The 18,681-nt window shown below is 37.0% G+C and overlaps 1 protein-coding gene across 1 annotated transcript in view; it reads right to left on the bottom strand.

The window, feature by feature from the left end:
- Positions 1-14,322, bottom strand: part of LOC145067321 (L-ascorbate peroxidase, cytosolic-like) — a 35,161-nt gene extending 20,839 nt beyond the window's left edge. Inside the window, exons 1-6 of the mRNA XM_079014487.1 lie at positions 14,270-14,322; positions 13,339-13,404; positions 13,197-13,250; positions 11,045-11,137; positions 10,594-10,768; positions 10,451-10,513 (exon numbers count right to left, since the gene is read on the bottom strand). Of these exons, the coding sequence (XP_078870613.1) occupies positions 10,451-10,513; positions 10,594-10,768; positions 11,045-11,137; positions 13,197-13,250; positions 13,339-13,404; positions 14,270-14,322 (504 nt within the window). The remainder of the gene's footprint in view (positions 1-10,450; positions 10,514-10,593; positions 10,769-11,044; positions 11,138-13,196; positions 13,251-13,338; positions 13,405-14,269) is intronic.
- Between the last annotated feature and the right edge of the window lie 4,359 nt (positions 14,323-18,681).

The raw sequence follows: 18,681 nt of genomic DNA, 5'->3' as shown, positions 1-18,681 counted from the left end.
TTCTCCTTCTTCAAGCCTTCAAAATTTAACACAAGAACACTTAGATCACTGCAGTAATAGTTATTAGACTTATCCAAGTGGGAGACTGTTAGATAAGGTGTCTAAGTCCATAACTATTTCTGGTATGTACTTGACCCGACCCGGCATGGTCCATTTGGGTTGCATGGCACCATGCAATTGGATAGACTAAATGAGAGAAATAACATTTGGAGATTATTAATATATTATAAGTTCTAATATATTAATAATAATATTTGATTAGTTTGATCAATAATTAATTTAGAATTAATTAAGTGGTCAAAAGAGAACTAATTAAATATATGGGTTGATTATGTAAATCATCCATATCTTGTATAGTGGGCTAAGAGGCTCCATGGATTATCAAGTTGGGTTCTTCCCATAGGATGCTCCATGGATGCTCCATGAGAGTTACACACCCATGGGTCATGGAAATGAAGAGTCATGACACATTAGGGTTTACATGGTGTAACCCTAGATGTGTCAACACTATATAAGAATCATATTCTCCACCAAAATCGGTTACACAAAGAAACAAGAGGGCTTGGCCGATTTCAAGAAGTGTTTGTTCTCTCATAAGTTTTTCCAAGAGCATTTGGTGTTGTGTGAAGCATTTGAGGCATCACATTTGGGGTGCTAGGCTCACAAGGTTTCAAGGAACACAAGCAACAACAAGGTAAGTTATTCTATCTATTATTCAAGTTAAAATTGTTCCCCATGTATGCTAGATAGGAATATAACCTTGGAATTCAACTTTGCATGATAATTAGACAAACATAGATCCAAGGTTATTAGGGTTGCATGTACACTTAGGAAGTGTTAGAATGCTCAAAACCCATCAGTGGTATCAGAGCCTAGGCTTGTTTGCTTGTTATTTGTGCTTAAAAGTTGAAGAAAGTCGAAAATCTTGCTGTCTGACTGATGGACTCGGCGAGTCCATGGGGAGGACTCGTCGAGTTCACTTGTATCTTCAACCTACTCAGCGAGTAGGTTTATGCACTCGGCGAGTAAGGTCGACAGAGTGCATAATTTCGACTTCAGTTGCTGGAAATGGATTAGAAACATTACCCTAAATTGTTTTGGTACTTGAAAACTTGTTTTAGAAGGTGTAATGTCTTTTCTAACTCATTTACAACAACTAGTTATCAAAATTACAAAGATTAAATGTGATTTTGATTCTTGAAGGTGTTCATGTTCATATTCATATTCTTGTTCTTATGATGTTTAGATGATCATAGGAATTATTTGTAACCTATGTGGTAGTTTAATTCTTGATCCATAATGTGTTTTAATGGAGTCCATAACTTGTCCTCAAGTTATGGAAAACCAAAAGTCTCTTGGATTAAAAACCATTAAAAGAACACAAGAGTTAGAAAAGTGAAGAGTCTTCATTTTATTACTCTATTAAACTCATAAGTTACAAGAAATAAAAAGTTTTGAAAGTTTACAAAACTTGCCCTCAAGTTTTGGAACAAGTAAAGTTAATTTAAAACTTTAGTTCCAACCCTTGGAATTTTAAAAGTTAAAATTCAACCCTTATACTTATATTATTATGATTTAATAATTATATATATGTATAAGAACAAAGTCGTCTTACCGCTAGTACGCCTCATTCACGAAGCCGGTCTATAAGGTGGGTATAAGGTTGTTGCCTATAAAATGGTGACTTAATGGGTGTCCACTCTCACCCACCGCTTGCTTGACCGGTGGAGGGTCGTTAGCCGAACGGGTAAGACAAGGACTTACAAATTCTCATTCAAAGTATGATGAATATTATAAAGTAACTAAATGTTTTATTAAATTCCCAATCTTAGTTACTTTAGGAAAAATGTGAATAAGGTGCTATTCCATGAAATTACACTTTACACTTTGATTAAGTCATTGGTGGAGCGTGTGTGGTTAACCGGCACACTAACTTGGACTTAACAAGGTAGGTAAAGGGTGACTTAGGGTTTATTATAGTATCGATGGAGCGTGTGTGGTTTACCGGCACATCGATTGAGTGATAAACTTTAAGGGTACCAAGTGATTTGCATGGTTACTTCACACCTCGTTTTGTGATCCTCGGTATCCCAGTCACAAAACTTGGAGGGCACACTCGAGATTAAAACATGCCTTTGAAAAGTTCATTGAATCTCAAAGAATCTAGGAATTTCTAAGAACCATTCAAAAACCTAATACTAAAATATTGCGGTTTTCGTGGTGGAAATTGGTGAATCGTCATTCACCTACCTTTCAAATATGATATAGCTTAGATTACGACATACCTCTTCTAAGTTATATTATATTGTGATTGGATCCTAGCCTTAATATTACATTTGGGTGTTTTATTAAGGACTCTCTTATATCTAAACTAATCTTGTTCTCTTTTCTTCAGATGTCTTTCAACAATGCTTTTGGCTCTAATCCTAATGGCTCCTTTACCCTTATGAACTTGTGTGGGAAAGTCACCTTTGATGGATCCAACTTCAATGAGTGGATCAGAAACATCAGGATGATTACCCGCTACGAGGACAAAGAATATGTCCTTGACAAGGAGCTTAAGGAGATTGATGAGACCACTGCAACTCCTCAGGAGATCGCTGACTTTCGGGCACATGAAAGGGATGCTACGAAAGTGGCTTGCATCATGATGGCCACGATGACAGCGGAACTCCAAAAGTCTTATGAGGATTTCTACCCTTATGAAATGCACCAAGATTTGATGGAAAGATACCATAAAAGTGCAAGACAAGAGAGGTATGAAATCATCTGCTCCATGATAACAACCATGATGAAGGATGGGGAATCCGTCACGAGCCACATGCAGAAAATGCAAAGGTATGTGGATCGTTTGCTGAAGCTTAATGTGAACTTCCCTGAGGATCTTGCAATAGATATCATTTTGCACTCCTTACCATCGTGCTATGATTAATTCCGCATGACATATCACATGAACAAGGAAGAAGTCACCCTCAGCAAACTTCAGGGACTTCTCAAGACCGCAGAAACAGGTCTTAAGGGGAAGTCGGTTGCTATCACTCCTACTCCAAACTCAACTCCGGTTTTGGCAATCGGGAAAAGTCGAGGGAGGAAGAGAAAGAGATCTTCGAAGGGTACCAAGGCTCGGACCCTTGATGGCTCTTCTTCAAGTGGAACCAAGAAAGGTTTCATTACTCCTTCTTCTGACCCAAAAGAGGCTGAATGCTTCTATTGCCATGAAAAGGCTCATTGGAAGCGGAACTGCCCAAAGTACCAGCAGGATGTGAAGGATGGGAAAGTCAAACCCAACCATGCAGGTATTTACACTATCATTTCTAATAACTCACCCCATTCTAATTCTTGGGTCCTTGATACCGGTTGTGGTATTCATATTTGTTGTGACTTGCAGGGACTAAGAAGAAGTGAGGATGTGGAGCAAGGAAGAATAAACTTGATCATGGGGAATAGGAAAGCTTCACCTGTCACCAAGATTGGAGTTTATACTTTATCGCTAAATAGTGGGTTTAGTTTAGATTTGAATAAATGTTGTTACTCGCCAGGAATGGCAAGAAATATTATTTCCTTTCATGCTTTGTACAAACAAGGGTTTACCTTTTCGTTTAATAATGAAGTTGGTTCTATTGATGCTTTCTTTAATAATGTTCTTTATTTTAAAGCATTACCTTGTGATGGTGTGTATGAAGCTGTGTCTGTTGTAGATAACTTAGGAAATAATGTTTTGTGTATTGATTCTACTACTAATAATAACTTGGATAAAGCATCATTATGGCATTGTCGCCTTGGACATATAAGAAAGAAACGCATAGGCCAACTCCAAAAGGATGGAGTCTTGGAGTCGTTTGACCTTAAGTCAGATGATAGTTGCGAATCATGCTTACTTGGAAAAATGACAAAGTCACCCTTCACAGGCTCGTGTGAAAGGGGTGAAGGTTTGTTGGACCTTATACACACGGATGTGTGTGGACCATTCAAACATGCCACAAGGGATGCTAATCGTTATTATTTGACTTTTACTGATGATTACAGTAGATATGGATATGTCTACTTAATCAAACATAAGTCAGAGACTTTCGAGAGGTTTAAGGAATTTAAACAGGAAGTCGAGAATCAATTGGGCAGGAACATTAAGATGCTTCGATCTGATCGAGAAGGTGAGTATCTTAGTTCAGAGTTCCTTGACTATCTTAGGGAATGTGGGATTGTCTCATATTTGACACCTCCCAGGACACCACAGTTGAATGGTGTGGCTGAGAGGCGTAATCGAACCTTGTTAGATATGGTTCGTTCCATGATGAGTCGAGCTACGCTACCAATCTCATTCTGGGGGTATGCCTTAGAGACTGCCGCCCATATTCTTAATCTAGTCCCTACAAAGAAAGTTGCCAAAACTCCTCACGAGATGTGGACTGGTAAAGTACCTAAACTAGACCACATCAAGATTTGGGGTTGCGAGGCTTTCGTGAGACGCGAGACTCATGATAAGCTCGAACCTCGAAGCGAGAGGTGTATTTTCATCGGTTACCCACAACAATCCTTTGGTTACCTCTTCTACAGACCTAGTGACAATGTGGTCTTTGTAGCAAGAAGAGGAGTCTTTCGAGAAAGAGAGTTTATAAGCCAAGGAGACAGTGGGAGGCAAATTGATCTTGAAGAAATTCAAGAATCAAGTGGTGAAGGAACTTCAAACTCTAGCCCTCAACTTGAGGAGGAAACTCCTGTTGAGCCAATTGATAAACCTGTACCTCTGAGGCGTTCCACGAGAGTTAGGAGTGCACCTGAGCATTACTATGGATTCCATATTACTGCAGAAGGTGAGACACTTATTAGTGATGGGACACTAGTAAGTCAAGATGAGCCTAACAGCTACGAGGAAGCCATGGCAGGCCCCGAGTCTGCTAAATGGAAAGAGGCTATGGATAGCGAGATACAATCCATGTATGACAATCAAGTTTGGAACTTGGTTGAAAATGTACCAGGTCGTAAGACAGTAGGGTGCAAATGGGTCTTCAAGAAGAAGACCGACATGGATGGTAAAGTACACACTTATAAGGCGAGACTGGTTGCAAAGGGCTTCTCTCAAATTCCTGGAGTGGACTATGATGAGACCTTTTCTCCGGTAGCCAATATTAAGTCTATTCGGGTTCTGTTAGCCATAGCTGCATTTCATGACTATGAAATATGGCAGATGGATGTCAAAACCGCTTTTCTTAATGGAAAGTTGACTGAAGATGTTTACATGAGTCAGCCAGAAGGTTTTGTCAGCAGCAAGTACCCTAATAGAGTGTGTAAGCTTGAGAAATCCATCTATGGATTAAAGCAAGCACCTCGCAGATGGAATCTTTGCTTTGATGAGAAGGTCAAGGAATTTGGCTTTACTAGGAGTGAAGATGAATCTTGTGTGTATGTCAAGGCTAGTGGGAGTATAGTTAGCTTTTTGGTATTATATGTGGATGACATACTACTCATAGGAAACGACATTCCAACCCTGCAGGAAGTAAAGTCCTGGCTTGGGAAGTGTTTCGCTATGAAGGACCTTGGTGAAGCTGCCTATATTTTAGGGATAAGGATCTTGAGAGATCGGAGTAAAAGACTAATTGGACTTAGTCAGAGTACCTACTTGGATAAGGTGCTGAAGAGATTCAACATGCAGGATTCCAAGAAAGGAGAGTTACCCATCCAGAGTAACACCAGATTGAGTAAGACACAAAGCCCTAGCACTGAGGCTGAGATAGCAGAAATGAGTCGAACACCTTATGCTTCGGCTGTAGGATCGATCATGTATGCTATGACGTGTACTCGACCCGATGTAGCCTTTGCCCTGAGCATGGTTAGCAGGTATCAGGCGAACCCTGGCAAGGCACACTGGACTGCGGTAAAGAATATCCTCAAGTACCTACGGAGGACTAAGGACTGGGTCCTTACTCTCGGTGGGAGTGATGACTTGAGAGTAGTAGGGTATAGTGATGCTAGCTTCCAGACTGATAGGGATAATTTCCGCTCTCAGTCAGGCTGGGTCTTTACCCTAAACGGAGGAGCAATTTCTTGGAAGAGTTCCAAGCAAGAGACAGTGGCAGATTCTACTTATGAATCAGAGTATATTGCAGCTAGCGAGGCAGCAAAGGAGGCGATATGGCTGAAGAACTTCATTGGAGACCTTGGAGTTGTACCAGCTATTAAAGAGCCAATGGAAATTTTCTGTGATAGTGAAAGTGCTGTTGCCTTAGCCAAGGAACCAAGGGATCATGGGAGATCCAAACACATCGACAGAAAATACCATTTCATCAGACATCAGATCGAAGAAGGACTCCTCGTGGCAAAGAGGGTATCATCAGATGAGAATCCAGCAGATCCCCTCACAAAGGGACTGACTCGGGTTAAGCATCTTCAGCATGCTCGGAGCATAGGGCTGAAGGATGATATTAGTTTTAGTAGTTAGATAACCTTGAAATTTGTAAAGTGTAATTGACATTTGATGATGAATAAAAATGTTTTATTTATGAGTAAGGTGTTGCTATCTCTTGTCGATCGTTTACTATATTTCTTTTGCATGTTTTGACTTCCAGAATAATTTTTGTTTGGTATAACATATTATTCAAACCTCCACAGTCGGTCATATGTCGGAAGTAGGTATGAATCAAGACTGTCATGTTTGGTTGTAGAGGTCTTGGACAAGGCTACAGCAATCATGAGTGCTCATAAGTCCTGAGCATTGGACTCAACCCACGCTCACTGGAATCACTTCATGGAATTCTATCTCGAGTGATCGTGAGACGGTAATATCGTATAAGTCTTCAAACCTAGAGATATGATTTGTTACTTACAAGTTGGTTATGCATTGATTGTACGAAAACGCATTGGTAACTCGGTGTTATAAATCGTGGTCTTGTGTGTAATTCAATGAGTGGTAGAACAAACATATGAGTCGAAGTTTATCTGTTCCTTCTTGGATTAGAAGCTGATATCTGGGCCCCTCGATGATTTTGTTTTGACCCATGTACCGGGCCCGGTCAGAACTAAGTTGATGTGTTCAATTAAGTTCTTTGTCAAACAAATCGGAAATCGAGAAACAAATGCTGGACAATAAGCAAGACAGTGTTCCATGTATTTGTCCGGCTGATATCTAGAACGGAGGATTATATGATCACTTATCTTAAATGGCGTATCAACATCTTCTCAGTTCCGAGAGACCTTGAAAGAGCTACGATTGCCGGTCGGTTCCTGAAGTACTGCAGTAATAGTTATTAGACTTATCCAAGTGGGAGACTGTTAGATAAGGTGTCTAAGTCCATAACTATTTCTGGTATGTACTTGACCCGACCTGGCATGGTCCATTTGGGTTGCATGGCACCATGCAATTGGATAGACTAAATGAGAGAAATAACATTTGGAGATTATTAATATATTATAAGTTCTAATATATTAATAATAATATTTGATTAGTTTGATCAATAATTAATTTAGAATTAATTAAGTGGTCAAAAGAGAACTAATTAAATATATGGGTTGATTATGTAAATCATCCATATCTTGTATAGTGGGCTAAGAGGCTCCATGGATTATCAAGTTGGGTTCTTCCCATAGGATGCTCCATGGATGCTCCATGAGAGTTACAAACCCATGGGTCATGGAAATGAAGAGTCATGACAAATTAGGGTTTACATGGTGTAACCCTAGATGTGTCAACACTATATAAGAATCATATTCTCCACCAAAATCGGTTACACAAAGAAACAAGAGGGCTTGGCCGATTTCAAGAAGTGTTTGTTCTCTCATAAGTTTTTCCAAGAGCATTTGGTGTTGTGTGAAGCATTTGAGGCATCACATTTGGGGTGCTAGGCTCACAAGGTTTCAAGGAACACAAGCAACAACAAGGTAAGTTATTCTATCTATTATTCAAGTTAAAATTGTTCCCCATGTATGCTAGATAGGAATATAACCTTGGAATTCAACTTTGCATGATAATTAGACAAACATAAATCCAAGGTTATTAGGGTTGCATATACACTTAGGAAGTGTTAGAATGCTCAAAACCCATCAATAGGGTGGTTTAAATAGTGAACAACCCGGGGATTTAGGGTTTCTTCCAGGCAGGTAGACTCGCCGAGTCCCGAATATGGACTCGCTGAGTCGCCGACTAACACGTGCTCAAAAATCCCGCTCCTACTCGGCGAGTCAGGCTATGAACTCGCCGAGTCCCTCTTGCAACCTTCTAATTAAATGCTATGGAATCATCGTACCGGAAACGGGTCGTTACATACATATACAATTTAAATCATATAAAACTTGTATAAAATCGTTCATCCAGCATAGACAACAAGTATACAGATAATATGCACACATAGCACGTAATTTATATAAAATAATTCATATCTATGTGTAAGATGAAAGGGACCATGCACTCACTTGATAAAGTGGTGACTCGGTACTCGGACAACGCTTCGTTTACTTTAAAATAATTTCCTTCGACAAAACCTAGTATTATTACCACTAGATTTTAGTCTAATATTTACCGTGACTAATTATTAGTCTTATTATTATTATATAAGCGTTTAAACAATACTTTCCAACCATTATGTACAGACAGGGCTAGACATAAAACACCGGAGGGCAGGACCATTTTGGCATATAACAGTTCTGAAATCCAACAACCCTATGCGACCCTTTAAACCAGATTCCCTGTACCGCGAGTAGTTAAAAAGATATTATAACGACACTTATATAACAATAGCTCAAATATTTATTATAAGTTCATAATAACAATACTAATTTTAAATATAAGCTATATTAAAATAGGGTAATCATAACTTACTTACAAGGGAGGTTTTAGCTAGGAGTCGGGTGAATCTTTCTAAGAAAGATTCGTGCAGCGCTTCAGCGCTCACCTTACTATACTAAAACTACAGAAGGAGAAGTTGAATCACGAGGGACCGAAATGCTCAGGGGATAAGAAGAGAAAGACTCTTGAATTAAGAGAATGGTGTAAGAAATATGAGAGCCGACGCCTTCTATTTATAGTAATTGAATTTACAAAATCTATCCTCCATAATTACTTAATGACCTTATAGTTATATAAACTACTAAACACCCCTTCATAATACTATTTTAAATATATTTAACGATATTTATACTAAAATAATGTCGAAAGTACTCAACACTAGTCTTATAATAATCGCATCGTCAATACCTTTCTGATGATATATACATTTGTATATATATGTGTACGTATATATGATTTATACTTTATTTTAATACGTAAATATGCTATTATAACTTGTAACTCGTTCATATGAAATCTATTTTTGACGTTCTTTATATCCATGTGTTGATATTTACGAGTACTACAATTTTCATTTTGACGTCGTCAGCTAATTCTCATTCTATCTAAGTTTTACAAAACTGTATCGAATTTATCATGCTCGAAGAGTAGGGACCAAGTTTCGTCCATATCTTTAACATAAGAGCTCTACTCTCGACATTATTTATATCCGTGCGTAGGTAAAAACAGGATCTAAAACTCTCATTTAGACTCCATCGGCTAATTCTTGACCAATCTTAAATTCAACAATAGGAGGAGATTATACTGTTAAATATCCGCGTAAAATTCATAACTTTTACACACGGACTCCGTTTTCGTCTGTCCTTTTACCGTTGAGTTCCTATTAATGAGATCTTCAACTCTCATTTAGGTCACGTAGGCCAAAAACCGCTCGAACTAAAATTTGAGTTTCGGGTCGTGCACTGCTATGCCAAATGTTAGAAAATTCATAACTTCCTCACTCGAAGTCAGATTTGGGAGTTCTTTTTATGGACGCTCTTAGTTTAACATATTATACGACTTTTGTTTAGATTATTAAGGCTAAAAATTCTTCTATCGTAAATTCACTATTTACGTCTCCCGATGCCGTGCCGGTTTTGCCGAAAAATTGTGACGGGTCATAACTTCTTCGTTATAACTCGGATTTCGGCGTTCTTTATATGTACTGAACCTTTGTAACATATACTACAACTTGGTTAAGATTAATCCTTCTTAATAATCTTCCATCAAAAACTCATTTTTGATGTTTATTGTCTCTAAATTGACTAGCCCGGATTTACGGACGTTACAAACAATGAACCAAACATGTGGAAATAGATTTACATTTTGTTTGGGAACATGTTGTGATCAGACATGTACGTCTTTTGCATGTTCCATGAGCTCATCAGTTCGCAAATATTTTTACAATTGGACTTCAATTCCTACTTAGTTATTCGACACGGTTTAAGCATTTGTTAACAACATGATAAATGTGTTAAATTATATGTCCATTTTGTCATTAGTGTGCGTTCCCTTTGTAACATTCTATATTATATATACAAAATATATACATTTGCATTTCCACAAATCCATCAAAGTCAACCAAGCAAATAAATATTTAATAGTTAGCAGATTTAGGTGAACAAGCCTACTAACCTTTCTTCCTGGATGGAAGGGAACATTAGGGCCTCCGATAACTTCAACAACATCACCAGCCAACTAGATCACGAGATCATGTCGGAAAAAAATTTAATCAAGACAAAAGGGAGAGTAACAGATTAACAAAACCAACGCTTTACCTGATAGAAATCACCATATGAGATGATGGGGAACTGTTCCTTAATAGGCTCAAGTAGGCTGAAAGCGATGCCAAGGCCATTGTTGGCAGCATGGCTTAGCTCAAGATTGTATTGCATGGTGCCGAAAGGACCTTTGGTTTTTGTCTTCACATCATATGTACTAGCAGAGTGCCATCTATATCACAAAACACCAGTCCATGTACAGATCTCGGTACTAGTTACAAAACTGAGGTACGTTTTGGATTGCCATTTGTAAATATATATGAACTAATTACCCTTAGAAGGATTTCTAGATGACAAACACAAACATACATAAAGTTCTAAACGATTTACAAATTAGTTAAATATATTCATACTAAATTCGTTAGAAAGCTAGTTTCTACAACTAGATGCATAAAAATGGTTGTAGACGCATACAAATGATGTATACAAAAGGAAAGTAAGATCTTACGCAAGACGGAGCATCAAAGGAGCAATTTTCTTGTCTGCAATAAACCCTCTGAGCTTCCTCTTGGCCTTTTCAACAGCCTTTTGGTATTCCTCGCTAGGGGTGAGCGCGGTGCGGTTCGATGCAATTATTAGCCAAAACATCACCACTAACCGCAAATGCGGTTAATCCATTTTCAAAACCAATTGGTGTGGTTATTTTTGCGGTGCGGTTTTGTTTTTTCTGTGTTGCGGTTATTAACCACATGGATTTAGTGCGGTTATTTTGTGTGGTTTTTAACCAAAGTTTAGAGCTCAAACAGTTTTAAAAGTTCAAACATATTACTTGTAATAACAAAAAAACCATAATGTATAAGATAATTAACTTAAATTTCAAACAATTAATATCTTAAAAATGTCAAATCAATAGTAATTAACAATAAATTTCTTAAAATTGTCTAATTTTACCATTTTTCAAAGTTAAACATAGCAAAAAACCAACACTTTCGTCTTCTAGTATTTTATTCATCTTTCATTCATGAAACTTGTTTTATTTTTAATATTTAATATATTAATAATTAATAAAATGGTAAATTACACGGATGGTCCCTGTGGTTTAGGGTAAATTAATATCTGCGTGTTTGGTCCCTTACAACTTTTTTTTAACTCGGACGATCCCTACTTTATATTTTTGTTGCACGCTTAGTCCCTGTCCGTTCTAAAAAGACTAATTTACCCTTACTGATTTCTTTTACCATTTTTTAAAATATTAGTTATTAAAACCAAATATTAATATATATGAAAAAAATATTAATTTGATATGTGGGCCCACTTCCTCATCCCCTCCCATAAAACCCCACCCTCCACCTCCCTCGTTTTCCTGTCCTTCTCAAACGAACCAGCAACACCACCACTTCTATAGTCTCCGGCGAGCCACCACCACCAATCAGATGCAATATTAAATAAAAAAGAACCTACGTCGAAAGTCGGTGTTTCTTTGGCAAACATAAACTATAAATCGCACAACCTGGTAAGGGATCTAGGGTTTTCACACCTTGTTCTCTCGTTATTATATGTCAGAAATAGTAGAAAGCTCAACCATGGCAGCCGATGATGGGAACTAGGGTTTCTGAACCACCAATTTTTGTTCCTGTTCGTGGGAAAAAAACTTTGGCAACGGTGAAGATGGATTCTAGGGTTTCTGAAGATCGGTAGGGTCTTTATTTGTTCCCCCCTTTATTCAGTTTCGAACCCACTGAATTCCCCCTTCTCTCACATGGAACAAAAAACGATTTGGTTTACCATTGATATTGTCGGTCTCTAGACTGAATCTTTAGGTTTCAAACGTCGATTTCCCATCATCGATCTTCATTATTTTCACTGATTTTTGAGACCACTGTTATTTCTAGGATTCCTCATCGATTGGATAGACGTTAAGCGGTGAAGGCATCAAAAGGTGTTCTTCTGCTATCGACAAAAGGGTAGGGGGATTCACCTGAGTCTGGTTTTCTTCCAGGATTCATCATCATTTTCTGGTTTTATTTTGGTGTTGAATTTGAGTTACAGGTTTGGTTATAGATGTATATTCAGATTTAGTGTTGAACGTTAGATGGCTTTATGTTGATTTTTGGGTAATTTGTGTGGTATGGATCTTTACCCGGAGATGATGACCAGATTTGGTGCCGGTGACTGGAGGTGGTGGTGAGAACTGTAGAGGATTAAGCTGGAATCAATCATTTTTCTAGCAATATATTAATAATTTAATTTATTAATAATAACTGGAATAATATAAAAAGAACTAACAAAATAATAATACTCATTAAGGGCAAAATAGTATTTTTATGTTAGATAGGGACTAAGCGTGCAACAAAAATATAAAGTAGGGATAGTCCGAGTTAAAAAAAGTTGTTAGGGAATACACACGCAGATTACCTAAACCACAGGGACCATCCGTGTAATTTACCCTTAATAAAAAAAAATTGTATATAATATATGTGGTGCGGTGCGGTTTTTTTGCGGTTTTTGAAAACTAATAACCACACCGCACCGCAAATTTGCGGTTTTTGAAAAACAGAAAACCTCACCATCGGTTTTATTGCGGTTGCGGTTTATCGGTTACGGTTTATGCGGTTTTTGCTGTTAATTTTAGTTGCGGTGTGGTTTTTGCTTACTCCTACTCCTCGCTAACAGTTGGATAGTTATTTCCCTTGGAATTTGTGCCTAAGAGATAACTAAATACACAGTATCATATAAGACGAACGAGAGTTGATCATGTCTAATAAAAAATACAAATTCAACATTTCCACTTCTTTTACCTACCATACATTGATCGCACATTGAAAAATGGTGAAAACAGCCGAGGCCAACCTACATAACAAATCTATCCTAAAAACACAAATAAAACCAGATGTATAAATGCTGTGTATGAAATCCAAAATCAATACACTGCCATTTTAATGATTTTATAGGAAGGTGCTTGAAAGGAAATAGAAAACGAGTATCTCTTCTTGTAGCCGTTGGATCTGTGTGGTATATGGTCAACCATTATTCGACGGACAGATTTATTCAAACGTTTTTTTTTTTTTTTTTTTTTTTTTTTTTTTTTTTTTTGTGATTAGTGACTAGTGATCTAAGGCTTGAGGGAATGAGTGCGATAGAGGATGCATTTTTTTGCCACATCAGCTTGGAACACTGCCCCTCCCTGCGGTCTTGGTGCGGTAGAGACTGCAGTGTGACTCCAAGAGAGCAGTGCTCCTCTCTTCCGTATGTCATTCCAATTGAGCTGTGATTGGTTAGATTTTTTTTTATAAAAATGTTTTTTTTAAACATGTACTCTTATATCTCATTCGATCTTTAATTGTACAATGAATCAGGTGAGGAAATCTGATTTAATATATCAGGAAGAATGATAAATTACCTCACTCATCACCCTCCCTTCTCACGAGTTTACCTAAGGTACACACACACACAAATTCTACACCTGCACAAAATATTGCATATATTGCAAATGTACAACGCAATATCTCAAATGATTCACAGTTGTACAATGAGATCATAGAGAAGCTTTTCAAATTATTTAACCCATCACTGGACTCATTTAAGGTATTCACTCACTCCTCCTTTCATCTTCCCAAACTCCTTAACTCTCGTGTTCTCCCTGATCACCAGAAAAAGAGCCCAACAACAACCGAAGTTGTTGCCATCTCCAACCAGCCTCTATTCTTCCTTATATCTTCGATGTAAAACTAACCCAGATACCTCCTGATCACCACCATTTCCAGTTGAAGCAACCTCCCCGATCATAAACAGGCCCTATAGGCATAGTTCATCAGAGAAGAAGAAGCGGTGATACCTCCATTTCCCTCCTGCCTACATTTGTTTGACTCTCAAATAGCTTCCACTCATCCTTTCCTTGCTCCTCCATCAATCTCAGATAACTCCCTTTCTTTTCTGATCAAAACACGTCCATCAACCACCATGAGCAGTCGGCACCTGCATGGTGGCCGGTGGCCTAAACAGTTCCGACGGGACGACCCGGTGGCGGGTTTGGTTCTGATTAGATGGATATAACTCCTGACTTCATTGTTCTTCTGCCATGCAATGCTTAGGTCAACTCCAAGACTTCCATTCCGGATCCCGCTTAGAACATGAGCTTCCCGACACTCCCGACTCTTGCAACTAACATGAGTTCTATGGCCCCTCATTTCTGATTTCATTGTTTGGGGGAGAATACATGTTTGTTGGTCAATATTTGATAGCTAAAATGGATTTAAAACAAATGATTTTGGATTATACAAATTGCTATAAATGGGATATGAATACGTATGAAGAGAATGGACGATTAGATATGGCAGTAAGTTTTAAAAACCATGGTTATAAATAAATGCTGGGAATGTAAATGCATATATATAATTATTTTGTATAGCTTTATAGAGTTAGGTTCAAATGTTTCGACTATCTATTGTGTGCATGTATGATTGATTCTGTACCAATCATTTTAATTATTTTAAGAAAGTAATTAATGCATATTAAATGCTGAAGATGTAATTAATACCTATTATATCTTCAACATGTAATATGCATTAATTACTTTCTTAAAATAACTAAAATGATTGGTCCAGAATCAATCATACATGCACACAATAGATAGTTAAAACAAAATAACCTAACTATATATATATATATATATATATATATATATATATATATATATATATATATATATATATATATATATATATATATATATATATATATATATATATATGAAAAGAATACAAACTAAATATAAATACACCTAGAAGGTTAAATGGTCATAGTTATATTATACTAATAAATTAGAACTTCTAATATGTGCAATAACTATTAAGGACTCCAACGAAAAATTGCATTAATACAATAATCACGTTAAACTTAACATGATTATTAACTTCAGTGAATAATTATATATAGACATAGTTTTAGTAAATTATAGAGTTAACCCTAGTTGTTAAAGGTTAATGTGGTTTCGTTACATCATAAAATTTCGGTATAAAAGTCATTAGAAATACATACTTATCGAGTATTACATTTAAAGACTTTATCATTTTCCAAAATTTAAAGGTATTAAAATAACCTCGCATGAGATATATAAAATATGGGGAATGTAGGTTCCCGGTCGATCCAAACTTGGATAAATTCAAAAATTAACTATTATGATAACACGATATCAAATTCATATCTAGAATAATAAATTGTTGAAGTTTTAAGAACTTTGGGTATCGTTTTTCCTAAATGGCGAATAACTACACGTCTAGAATGAACAATATAGGTTTATCATACCTAATCCATATAGGGTCATCATACCAATTCCGTTTATTATACCTATTCCTAATACCAAACCCAATCCGTTTGAGTATTCATTATAAACTATTCCCGGTTTTGCGAAAGCTAAAATCTCAATACTTAGTAGAGACCCTCCATTATATAACCGTTAATCCGCAAGGAAATGACTAACGCTAGGTATAAGTGTCATAATATTGATCTTATACGGTATGACCGCCCGCCCAGAGTTGCTAGCTACAACTATGTATGACGAGATGGATTTTTGGCTCTGGCGTTAGCATCATCGAACATTACCACGTGTTACTGTTGGATTAGTGTCTAAGCCCGTAACTATATTTGGTATGTACTTGACCCAGTTGTGCATGGTCCTTTTGGGTTGCCTTCTCCAAAGCAACTTGACAAGGTAATTTAAGGAGAGAGAGAGAGAATATTGTGGTTTATTAATATATTAAAGGAGAAATCATATTTATTTAATTAGTATTGGTCATAAATTAATTAAGAATTAATTTGGTGACTAAAAGAGATTAATTAAATAAAGGGGTATAAACTGTCAAATGTATGATAGTTGAGTTTTGGGCTGGGAAACCTAATGGACTAAGGGGGGAACGAAATTACGATGGGGATCCATCATATTTTCGTCCAAAGGCCCTAATCTAGAAGGTTCTATGGGCTACTTGGTGATTAAGCTGTCCATTAAGGTTTAGATTGAAACCCTAGCAGCCAGCAGTATAAATAAGACCTCTAGGCTATGGAAATCGGCTACACTTGATTCCAAGAGAACCCTAGGGCCAATTTTTAGCATCTATCACCCTCTCTCATATTGCCTTCTTGCTTGTGGGGTTTGTGAACCATTAGAGGAGTTACAATTGTGACTCTAAGCTCAAGATCAAGAAATCACAAGGATTTCAAGCTACTTGAAAGAGGTAAAACACTTAGATCTGTTTTCTTAATGATAATTTCGAATTATATATGATAGATCTAGGTTTGTAAGTCTTGGATTCAAAGCATGTACAATAGAGAAACCTAGATCCGAGCATTAGGGTTTTTATGAGCACATAGGATTGTTCTAATGCATAAAACCCATCATTGGTATCAGAGCCTTGATTGGTTTCAATTGTATGTGATGCTTAACTGTTTGCTTGCTGAAAATCGAGTTTTCTTGCCTCTGCCTGACTCAACTCGGCGAGTTGGCCCTACTCGGCGAGTTTGTGCGTCAGGCAGAGGAGATTTCGAGATTTTGTTGCTATTTTGTCATGGATTTGATGCCTAAATCGTTTTTTGAAGTTAAAACTTGAATTTTACTTTAATTAAATGATTATCTCTGCCAAAACAATAGATAATTTCAAATCTTTTGAATATTAGTTGTTTATATGATAAATATGGATTTTTTAAGATTATTTGGTAATTATCTTATGACTAAATATGGATTAGGTCAAATATAGATAATTATGAAATTAATTGTTTAATTTAAATTATTTGTTATTTGATCCCTTTTGTTTTGAAAAGTTCAAAATTTGCCCTCAAGTTTTGAAATTTGAATTTTGTGATTAAAAGTTTAATTTTGAATAATTTAAATTTCAAACCCTTAGAATTTTACAAGTTTAAAATTCAACCCTATACTATTATTTATTATTACAAGCTTAATTAATATATATATATATATATATATATATATATATATATATATATAACTTAAACTGCTAGTCTTACCGTTAGTAGGCGTCATTCACGAAGCCAGTCTATAAGGTGGGTATAAGGTTGCTGCCTATAAAATGGCGCTTAATGGGTGTACACTCACACCCACCGCTTGCTTGACTGGTGGAGGGTCGTTAGCCGAACGGGTAGGATAGGGCAACACTCTACTCATTAAAAGTATAATGTAAGATACAAAGTAACTACATGTTTTACAAATTCCCAATCTTAGTTACTTTAGGGTAAAATGTGAAAATGATGCTAATCCATGGAATTACACTTTGTACCCTTGTCAAACATTGGTGGAGCGTGTGTGGTTAACCGGCACATCAATTTGGGGATGACATTGGTAGCGAAGGGTGACTCGATGTTTGTCATAGATCAATGGTGCGTGTGTGGTTTACCGGCACATTGATTAGGTGATGGAGACATTGAGTGCACCATATTGATTCTCATGGTTATTCACAATTTGTTTGCGATCCTCGGTATCACAGTCGCAAATTTGATGTGCATATCGAGATTTAAACATGCCATTGAAAAGTTCAATGAATCTCAAAGATCTAGGAGTTTTCAATACATTTAAAACCTAAATCTATTTTTCGTTTTTCATGGTGAGAATTAGTGAATCGTCATTCACTTACCTTCAAATTATTTACTTTTAGACTACGGCATCCCTTTCTAAGTTGTAAATAATGTTGTTGGATCCTAGCCTTAATTTCTCATTTGGGGTGTTTAATTAGGGATTCATTTCTAATCAAACTTTGTTCCTTTCTTTTTCAGATGTCTGCAAACAACAACAACAACGCTTCTGGGTCATTCTCGTTGATGAACGTATGTCAAAAGGTGACATTTGATGGTTCAAACTTCAACGAGTGGATGAGGTACAATCGCATGATCACACGCTACGAGGACAAAGAATATGTCCTCGATGAAAAGCTTGAAAAGATCATCCCAGATGTTGCTACTCCTGAAGAGTTGGCCGCCTTTGAGTCCCATGAGCGTGATGCTACGAAAGTTCACTGTATCATGCTGGCCACCATGAACCTCGAACTCCAAAAGTCCTATGAGGACATGTATCTGTATCACCAGAGCGCGAGACAAGAGCGCTATGAGATTATTACTAACATGATCACCGCTAAGATGGGG

Source organism: Lactuca serriola, chromosome 8 (assembly GCF_051521515.1).
Source record: "Lactuca serriola cultivar US96UC23 chromosome 8, Lser_US96UC23_V15, whole genome shotgun sequence".
NCBI classification, from domain to species: domain Eukaryota; kingdom Viridiplantae; phylum Streptophyta; class Magnoliopsida; order Asterales; family Asteraceae; genus Lactuca; species Lactuca serriola.
This window is presented reverse-complemented; position numbering and strand designations above follow the sequence as displayed.